This window comes from Ranitomeya variabilis, chromosome 4 (genome assembly GCF_051348905.1).
Source record: "Ranitomeya variabilis isolate aRanVar5 chromosome 4, aRanVar5.hap1, whole genome shotgun sequence".
In the NCBI taxonomy this organism is placed as follows: Eukaryota; Metazoa; Chordata; class Amphibia; order Anura; family Dendrobatidae; genus Ranitomeya; species Ranitomeya variabilis.
In genome coordinates, this window is record NC_135235.1 from 387493079 (window position 1) to 387503804 (window position 10726).

Below are 10726 nucleotides of genomic sequence, written 5' to 3' on the forward strand. Positions count from 1 at the left end.
GGCTCCCATGACATTGTTCTGCCACATGAGCCCTGCAGCCAATCAGCAGTTGCTATTAGGCTGCCGCGCTCGCACTTCGTGGTACACGTCGACCCTCTGACAAATGGAAGAAGTGAGAACGCAGCAGCCCAATAGTGGCCTCTGACTGGCCACAGGACGCACATGATAACAATGTCACGGGCGTGGACCTCACTAGAGGAACACCTGGGTGCGAGGCGAGCGTATGGTATTTTTATTTTACAAGAAGGGCTACTTTGTTTAAAAAGGGGTTGTCAAGGTAGTGGACAACCCCTTTAAGCAATCCCCTATTTAGGTAAGACCACAGGCACAGGGGCTAAGAGCAGAATCAGATTCACTAAATAGATTTTCTATGAGTAACAGAACTTCGAGCAGCCAGGGACATTTTGAGGGCCAGGACACCTTAGAACTCTGGCTGTGGGTTGACCTGCTGCTCCAAGGGACAACAGATGGACCAGAGGCCATGGGGAAGGATATTATTGGTGGACCAGAGTCCTGGGGGAAGCGGCATACTGCTTGTGTAGGCTGACTGGAGCAAGAAACAGACCTGGCATCACCAATTCTATCTCCACTACCATTCTGTCTTCTTTACTGCTACAATACATGCACTTCAGGAAAGAAGAAATCTTTTGCTATGCATCATCCACTTAGTCTTCAGGACAGCTAGTAGGGCAAGAATCATCCTAAAGTAGGGCTCCACAGCCTATAGACTAGGTCACTTTCAGGATGTGATACATGTCTGGCCATATGCTCCTCTGTAATCATATCTGTATTTTGTATTCTAAATTCTACATTAATGTTACAACTTTGCTCTCTATTTTTCCATGGAGGAGTTGATTGTAATCTGAAGTAAAGAAGGATCTTTAGAAGAGCTTTACAATGGAGAAACACCAGCTTGGCACATCACTGGGTATGAGGAGATCATTGATGGTAAAGGAGAGAACAGTATTGTTGGGTCTGATCACTGGTCAAGAACAATGTGCACAAAAATGTTCAACTTTTTCAGGCGACAGTTGTGTGGGACCATTCTTAAAAGTCAAGTCTTTCTGTGTGTCCAAGTTGGAGAAGTCTACTCAATGTTCTCTTTCCTACTAACCTTATTATCCCTCTCTTAGTCCCCACCAATACTCCTAATGTGCATTTGGACACTAGGTTATGTTTGATGATGCACAATTCTAGCATTACACACAAGAAACCTTCCCAAAGCCATGTCTTTTTTTGTGGAAACTTTGGCTTGCACTTTGGATATTTGTTAACTCTTTTTTAGGAGTCCTCGTAGTTTCATATTTTTTCTTGAGCCTTACTAATGTTTTGGGAGAGTTGACAAGTATGCCTTAACGTTTTGGGCAACCAGTCTTCTTATCAGACCAAATTATGAAATCTACTAGCATTGTCTATAAATGTCTAAGGTCTCCTGGCTCAGTCATTAATGGCCTTATTACCTACCTGCAGTAAGAGGGGATGTGCTGTTGCTAATATTCAATTTGTTTGGGGCTGAACAATGTATTAATAATCATTTGTACCCATACAGTTAGCTTTGGCCAGTGGAAAACAGACGCCTTCAACTTTGTATATTGTCCATCTTCACCCGCCATAAGGGTAAAATATCTCTTAATACCAAACAGCATGGCAAGAATTTACCTCAGTGGTCTTGCTGCGTATGTATGTATATACAGTACAGACCAAAAGTTTGGACACACCTTCTCATTTAAAGATTTTTCTGTATTTTCATGACTATGAAAATTGTAAATTCACACTGAAGGCATCAAAACTATGAATTAACACATGTGGAATTATATACTTAAGAAAAAAGTGTGAAACAACGGAAAATATGTCTTATATTCTAGGTTCTTCAAAGTAGCCACCTTTTGCTTTGATGACTGCTTTGCACACTCTTGGCATTCTCTTGATGAGCTTCAAGAAGTAGTCACCGGAAATGGTTTTCACTTCACAGGTGTGCCCTGTCAGGTTTAATAAGTGGGATTTCTTGCCTTATAAATGGGGTTGGGACCATCAGTTGTGTTGAGCAGAAGTCTGGTGGATACACAGCTGATAGTCCTACTGAATAGACTGTTAGAATTTGTATTATGGCAAGAAAAAAGCAGCTAAGTAAAGAAAAACGAGTGGCCATGATTACTTTAAGAAATGAAGGTAAGTCAGACCGAAAAATTGGGAAAACTTTGAAAGTGTTCCCAAGTGCAGTGGCAAAAACCATCAAGTGCTACAAAGAAACTGGCTCACATGAGGACCACGCCAGGAAAGGAAGACCAAGAGTCACCTCTGCTTCTGAGGATAAGTTTATCTGAGTCACCAGCCTCAGAAATCGCAGGTTAACAGGAGCTCAGATTAGAGACCAGGTCAATGCCACACAGAGTTCTAGCAGCAGACACATCTCTACAACAACTGTTAAGAGGAGACTTTGTGCAACAGGCCTTCATGGTAAAATAGCTGCTAGGAAACCACTGCTAAGGAAAGGTAACAAGCAGAAGAGACTTGTTTGGGCTAAAGACAAGGAATGGACATTAGGCCAGTGGAAATCTGTGCTTTGGTCTGATGAGTCCAAATTTGAGATCTTTGGTTCCAACCACCGTGTCTTTGTGTGATGCAGAAGAGGTGAACGGATGGACTCTACATGCCTGGTTCCCACCGTGAAGCATGGAGGAGGAGGTGTGATGGTGTGGGGGTGCTTTGCTGGTGACACTGCTGGGGATTTATTCAAAATTGAAGGCATACTGAACCAGCATGGCTACCACAGCATCTTGCAGCGGCATGCTATTCCATCCGGTTTGCGTTTAGTTGGACCATCATTTATTTTTCAACAGGACAATGACCCTAAACACACCTCCAGGCTGTGTAAGGGCTATTGACCAAGAAGGAGAGTGATGGGGTGCTACGCCAGATGACCTGGCCTCCACAGTCACCAGACCTGAACCCAATTGAGATGGTTTGGAGTGAGCTGGACCGCAGAGTGAAGGCAAAAGGGCCAACAAGTGCTAAGCATCTCTGGGAACTCCTTCAAGATTGTTGGAAGACCATTCCCGGTGACTACCTCTTGAAGCTCATCAAGAGAATGCCAAGAGTGTGCAAAGCAGTCATCAAAGCAAAAGGTGGCTACTTTGAAGAACCTAGAATATAAGACATAATTTCAGTTGTTTCACACTTTTTTGTTAAGTATATAACTCCACATGTGTTTATTCATAGTTTTGATGCCTTCAGTGTGAATTTACAATTTTCATAGTCATGAAAACACAGAAAAATCTTTAAATGAGTAGGTGTGTCCAAACTTTTGGTCTGTACTGTATATATAATATATTTCTATAGATAAATGAGGCCAAGCAAGCATATATCTCATTTATGGTCAGAAAGTTATTACCCTCTAGAATCCAAGATGGGCCTTCAAGCAAGGTCTGTATTATGGAGACAGATTAGATAAGATAAAGCGATGCTTAGTGCTATGACAAAAGAAAGGGGAAAAATATGAGCAATTTCTTAACATATTAACTGGCCACAGCAACATTTCTGTTCTCCTATGACCATAGTTTAGTGTTCTTGTTAGGGCTCATTTCCACATGCGAGGCACACGTCCGTATCTCGCATGTGGAAACCAAGCTGTGGAGCCGGCACTCCAGAGCGGAGCGTGCGGCCGCATAGGAACACATGGAGCTGCACGCTCCGCTCCAAAGTGCCGGTGCCAGAGCTTGGTTTCCACATGCGAGATACGGACGTGTGCCTCGCATGTGGAAATGAGCCCTTAGGAAGAGAATATAAATAGATCTGTAGCAAATATAAATCTGATATTGGAAACTACATGAAATTGTGTGTTTCTTACAGATGGTTCACCAGAAGGATGTTCTAGTCCCTGTTCTTCCCAGGATTTTACAGACGATCAGGTAGATGAAATTGAACAATTGTATACTACAAATATTGTATATTGGAAGTACTTATGGTTTTTGTTATTCAAAATTAGGATGACAGCCTTCAGAGTTTGCAGATCATCGTTAAAGATGAAATTAAAGAGGAAGAAGATGAAATTCCTGTGACCAGAAAAGAAGATGAAGGAATTACATATAGGAATGCAGGTGATTAACAACCTTGAAAAAATGATTCCCATATTGTAAAGTTACTGCATGATGTCTCGGACCCCTGTTAATCACCTGAAAACACATTCAAGTGAATTACTTTTTTTTGAGGGTGGGCAAGGGCACCACTGTGCATGAAAAAAAATGTGATTGCAGTGATCTTGGGGTTTCTGGCAGACAAATAAAGTTATTGCATATCCTAGCGATACTCCAACATATTTATGGTAATGAAGTTTGCTTTTACAGTATATTGGCTTAAATAAAATATGGTCACGTAGTTAATATAGGGGAGGGTCCTTTAGACACCAGGGAAAGCATTAACATAGTCTGTTGCTGCGCTATTGGGAATCTGAGTCATGTAGCCATAACAAATTTTCAAGTTCTCCATACTTAGGCTATAAATATATCTTGACCAGAATGGACAATGCGCGGTATTGGGCATTGGTGCCGAAATAAGGATCCATTTCCCAAATATGGAGTAAGGGTTTTTTATTTCACAATGTGTTTCAATGCTGGACTGTAATCTTTTTCAAGTGTAAAAACCAAGTCCGGCTTCGAAATGCTTTGTGGAATAAAAAACGCTTAATCCATATTTAGCAAAAGGATCCTTATTTAGTCAGCGCAGCCCAATACCATGCATCATCCATTCTGGTCAAATGTCCTTAAAGATTTAATTTCCCAGCTGTGTGGCAGAAGCAGCTGATGATACGGTTTTACAGGAGTTGTGCCTTACACAACTCACTGTGGTGAGCACATACTCTTGGCTTTTACTGCCTCTGTATTAGGTTATCACTAGTGATGAACGAATATACTCGTTGCTTGGGTGGTCTCCAAGTATTTGTGACTGCTCGGAGATTTAGTTTTCCTTGCTGCAGCTGCTTGATTTACAGCTGCTAGCCAGCTTGAGTACATGTGGGGGTTGCCTGGTTGCTAGGGAATCCACACATGCAATTAATCTGTCTAATAGCCGCAAATCATGCAGCTGCGGCAAGGAAAACTAAATCTCCGAGCAATCACAAATACTCAGAGACCACCCGAGCGTGCTCGGGAAAACCCGAGCAACGAGTATATTCGCTCATCACTAGTTATCACCTTATTGTCTTGTGTGCTCCCTTAGTAATTCTGTCTCTATAAATATAACTTGTATTCCCAACAGAACATCCGGAGGACAGCAGGAGCTCCTCCGACAGCCAGGATTCTGTCACTTTGAACTGTAAGATAGAGGATGATGACTTCATGCAGTATTCAGGCCTTCAGGGCACGGATCTCTCTGATCAAGATGAATGTGATATCGATAACTCAGACATTACCACAGTGTGTGTTGGTGGTAAGATGTTTCCATGCACTGAGTGTGATAAGTGTTTTACCCAGCACGCAGCACTTATTAGGCATCAGAGAAGTCACACGGGGGAAAAGCCCTTTCCATGTTCAGAATGTGGCAAATCCTTCACACGCAAATCAATCCTTGTTGAGCATCAGAGGATACATACAGGGGAAAAGCCATTTTCTTGTAGTGAATGTGGTAGACGGTTTACTCAGAAGTCCAGCTTTGCGGTGCACCAGCGTATCCATACAAAGGAGGAGTTCTTTATTTGTTCTCATTGTGGGAAAGGTTTTACAGAGAAGCTAAATAGTCACACACGTGGAGAAAAGATTTCTTGCTTAATTTGCAGGGAGCAGAGTAAAGAGAAGCCAGATGCTGTGCAACTGGAGAAGGACAAGAGGTTGTTCACGTGCTCTGATTGTGGCAAATGTTTTACCAACAAATCTAAACTTAACATACATGAGAAGATCCACAAAGGTGAAAAGCCTTATCCTTGTTCTGAGTGCAAAAAATGTTTTTCCCGTAAGTCCGTTCTTGTTGAACACCAGAGGATTCACACAGGAGAAAAGCCGTTTACATGTTCTAAGTGTTGGAAGTCTTTCACTCAGAGATCAGGACTTGTCATGCATCAGAAGGTACACTCATGTGAAAAGGTGTTCTCATGTTCAGATTGTGGGAAACAGTTTACACAGGCATCAAACTGTGAAGAAGCAGAGGAGCCCATGTCTTGTCCAGAGTGTCAAGAACCAGGTATTAATGCACAGTCTGCCGATGAACCCATAATATCTACATGTTCAGAAAGCACTGATTGTGAAAAACCAAACTGTGCTACGAAGCACAAGACTCCTGCCCGGGAGGAATCCTTTCATTGTTCTCAGTGTAAGAAGTCCTTTATGTACAGATCAGAGCTCATGAAGCATGAGATTATTCACACTGGCGAGAAGCCATTTTCATGTTATGATTGTGGCAAATGTTTTAACCAAAAAACTAATCTCCTCCACCATCTCACTATACATACTGGCGAAAGACCTTACAAGTGTTTAGCTTGCAGTAAAAGTTTCCGACTGAAAGCTAGTTTCCTTGCACATCAGAGAGTTCACTCAGGGGAGAAGCCCTATTCATGTCCTGATTGTAACAAGTGTTTCACCCAGAAATCAAATCTGCTCAGACACCAGGTTCTGCACGCAAATTAGTGGCTGATACCAGATAATCAAACTGTCACGGGTGTGGCAAACAGTCATTCTGGATCCGGCTGTAGAAGGTCATTGTGCTTGGCTCTGCAAGCACCTTCTTGATCTTTGCATCTCTGTTGTGGAGTGATATCCTTCTCCCTATAGAACCTAGCGGTGACCTCCCTCTTCTGCTGCTGATTGACACACCCTTGCCAAATGTTTAAATACTTTTAGTCTCTTCAGTAAGTTGGTGGCGATATCTCTATTTCCCTCTGTCCAGGTTGGAAGTGCTAGAAGTCGACTATTGTCTTGGAGGATTGTTGGCATGATCTCTCTTGTTGTTGCAAGCTACATGTATTCCCTCATTTGTTTACCCGTTTTGTCTTTAGTTCTTGTGGGGGTGACTAGCGCTCACCCATCCAGGGCCTATCTCTAGGGACGGTCAGGAATTAGGCTCCTACTCGGCGATAGGTGCGGAACCTATTTAGGGACGTTAGGGGAGTCAGGGTGTTGTCAGATCTGCCTGGGGGTCTCCACTCCTCCTTTTCCTAGTGTTGGAGCTTCCCTCCCTCTTCCCGTTGTTGTGCACCTAGCTGCTCCCTCACGCATCGTGATACAAACTTTCAATATTTTAGTTTCTTTTTTCCTTTAATCCCTTTCTGACGTCCGTAATAATACGTCCCTACGCCCCGTACTTATTGACGCACGATGGATTATTACGTCCTGGCGATTGTGCGCGCACACAGGCCGTGTGCGCGCGATCGTTGCAGGGTGTTGGCTAATTCTGACCGCTAACACCTGGCACTTAAACCCCTTAAATGCTGTGATTGAACTCGATTGCAGCATTCCGGGAGCAGGTAGAGGGTAGACAATCCCTCTGCCCTTGGATCGGAAACCCCGCGGAGCACATGATCAGCAACTTTGTCTGTCATTGCAACGCTAACAGTTTGCATAGCATAGGGATGCTTCATCCCCATGCTATACAAGTGATCAGCCTGAAAAAAATGATAGTCCAATAGTGGGACAAAGTAAAAAAAAAATTACATTTTTTTTCTAAATGTAAAAATATAAAAAAATCAAAATAATAATTAGAAAATCACAAGATATTGTACCCATAAATAAATATTTGTATGAAAAAAAATATATAAACAATAAAAGTCCCCTTATTTGGTATTGCCACATCCAGAACGACTGAACCTATAAACCTGTCCCCTTTAACACCTATAGTGAACACCTTAAAAAACAAACAATGCTTTATCATCACACCGCCAAACAAAAAGAGGAATAAAACACGATCAAAAAGACAGATATAAATAAACATGGTACCACTGAAAACGTCATCTTGTCCTTCAAAAAAGCAAGCCGCCATACAGCTCCATGAGCAGAAAAATAAAAGGTTATAGCTCTCAGAATAAGGCCGGGATCACAATTGCGAGAAACTCACACGAGTCTCGCATCTCAATACGCGGCACTGTCACCAGCACTCGGACTGGAGTACTCAGCTGCATAGAAATACATGCAGCCACACACTCCGGTCCCGAGTGCTGGCAGCAGTGCCGCGTGTTGAGATGCGAGACTCGTGTGAGTTTCTCGCAAGTGTGATCCCGGCCTAAAGTGATACAAAAATATTTTTTTCTTTAAAATAGTTTTTATTGTGTAAAAGTAAAAAAGGGGGAGAAGCCAGCACTGCTTGTTGTCAGAACGCAATACATAAAGTGCACATGCACACATTGATTTCTAACTGAGTTTCAAAAATGAGACATTTAGCAAACAATTGATCAGTTCTTTGAGCCACCCTGCCACTTCACGGCATTCTCATAATGGGGCAGTCCCATTCAATATTTGCCGCTTTTAACACATTTAGGAGGCCGTAATGGCACAGTGAATATAATGGAAAAAAAGTAGAGTGGGATTAATGTGGTCTTGCTTTTAACATATTAAGGAGGCCGTGATGGCACAGCGAATATAAAAATCGTAGAGTAGGACTGCCCCAAGAGAATGCCGTGACGTGGAGGCTCAAAGAATTGATCAATTGTTTGCTAAATGTCTCATTTTGATATACAGTTAGAAATTATGTGCATTAGCACTTTTTGTATTGCGTTCTGACCACAAGCAGCGCTAGCTTCTCCCCTTTTGTATTGTGTAAAAGTACCAAGTCGTATCGCTGAAATAGTACTGACCCGAAGAATAAAATTGCCTTATCAATTTTACCACATGCAGAATGACATAACCCCTCCTCCCCCACAAACCCGCCCCAAAAAATCCTGAATTGCTGGTTTTTGTTAATTCTGCCTCTCAAAAATTGGAATAGAAAGTGATGAAAAAATGTTATGTGCCCGATAATTGTACATAACTTTGTGGGCCAAAATATGGAAAACTTATAGCTCTCAAAATATGGTGATGCAAAAATCTAGTTTTTGCAATAAAAAGCATCTTAAGGTACCGTCACATTAAGCGACGCTGCAGCGATATCGACAACGATTCCGATCGCTGCAGCGTCGCTGTGTGGTCGCTGGAGAGCTGTCACACAGACAGCTCTCCAGCGACCAACGATGCCGAAGTCCCCGGGTAACCAGGGTAAACATCGGGTTACTAAGCGCAGGGCCGCGCTTAGTAACCCGATGTTTACCCTGGTTACCATTGTAAATGTAAAAAAAAAAAAAACAGTACATACTCACCTTCTGATGTCCGTCAGGTCCCTGGCCGTCTGCTTCCCGCACTGACTGTGAGCTCCGGCCGGCCGTAAAGTAAAAGCAGAGCACAGCGGTGACGTCACCGCTGTGCTGTGCTTTACGGCCGGCCGGCGCTCACAGTCAGTGCGGGAAGCAGTCGGCCAGGGACCTGACGGACATCAGAAGGTGAGTATGTACTGTTTTTTTTTTTTTTTTTACATTTACAATGGTAACCAGGGTAAACATCGGGTTACTAAGCGCGGCCCTGCGCTTAGTAACCCGATATTTACCCTGGTTACCACTGTAAAACATTGCTGGCATCGTTGCTTTTGCTGTCAAACACGACGATACACGCCGATCTGACGACCAAATAAAGTTCTGGACTTTCAGCAACGACCAGCGACATCACAGCAGGATCCAGATCGCTGCTGCGTGTAAAACACAACAATATCGCTATCCAGGACGCTGCAACGTCACGGATCGCTATCGTTATCGTTGCAAAGTCGTTTAGTGTGAAAGTACCTTTAGTGTGTGACAGCAGCCAAACATAAAAACCGGATATAAATCTGGTATCGCTGTAATCGCACCGACCCGAAGAATAAAGTTGCCCAATCACTTATTCCCCACGACGAATGGCGTAAAAAATAAAGCCAATTCTTCACCTGCTGCTGTTTTTTTTTGTTTTGTTTTTTTTTAATTTATTTTTTTATTCTGCCTCTCAAAGATAGCAGTAAGGCTTGGCGCATATTTATCCTGCGCTGAGCACTTACACTGGGGTTTCCATGTAAATCTCTGAAATACATGATCCGGCCGCGTCCATCTTTTTAGGATTGCATAAAAGTGCCATTGGCCACAGTTTTGTGCACTTCTAAAAAGGACACCGCTGAACAGAGGCCAGATGGAGTCCAGAGTAACTCTGTTGCCTCATTATAGTATATGGATCCCTCAGGGTTTCATCTGAATCACGCCTCTCAGAGATTTAGATGGAAACCCCAAAGTAAGTGCTCAGCGTAGAGCACTGGATAAATGTGATCCCAAACGTTATGTAAAATGTTCCCAATAAAACATTCATTGCTGCTTGTTTCTGGAAAATACCCATGTAGTCAAAATCGTCACTACACATGTAGATAAATTCCTCAAGGGGTATAATTTCCAAAATGGGGTTACTTGAGGGGTATTCTGCTCTTCTAGCAATTAGGAGCTCTGTATATGAAGTCTGCAAATTGGTCTAGAAAAATCAGCGCTCCAGGAGGCAAATAGCGCTCCGTTCCTCCCGAATCTCTCCATATGGCTACATAGTAGTGTGCAGTCACATATGGGTATTGTCACATTCAGTAGAAATTGTGGGATAAATATGGTGCCATTTTTACCCACTTCTTGTGTGAAAATGTAAAATCTGGGGCTAAAACAAAATTTTGGTGGTTAAAAATGTAGTCATTTTATCTTCACTGCCCAATGGTA

General features: G+C 42.7%; 1 protein-coding gene across 8 annotated transcripts in view; it reads left to right on the forward strand.

Moving 5' to 3' along the window:
- Positions 1 to 8035, forward strand: part of LOC143764858 (uncharacterized) — an 8874-nt gene extending 839 nt beyond the window's left edge. For 4 of the 8 annotated variants that reach the window (XM_077250905.1, XM_077250904.1, XM_077250906.1 and 1 more), the window contains exons 2-5: positions 849 to 948; positions 3850 to 3908; positions 3986 to 4097; positions 5254 to 8035. In XM_077250905.1, the coding sequence (XP_077107020.1) occupies positions 5334 to 6614 (1281 nt within the window). In that variant the 5' untranslated portion in view covers positions 849 to 948; positions 3850 to 3908; positions 3986 to 4097; positions 5254 to 5333 and the 3' untranslated portion in view covers positions 6615 to 8035. The remainder of the gene's footprint in view (positions 1 to 848; positions 949 to 3849; positions 3909 to 3985; positions 4098 to 5253) is intronic. The other 4 variants (XM_077250902.1, XM_077250900.1, XM_077250901.1 and 1 more) reach the window with 1 other exon arrangement.
- The last annotated feature ends 2691 nt before the right edge of the window (positions 8036 to 10726 follow it).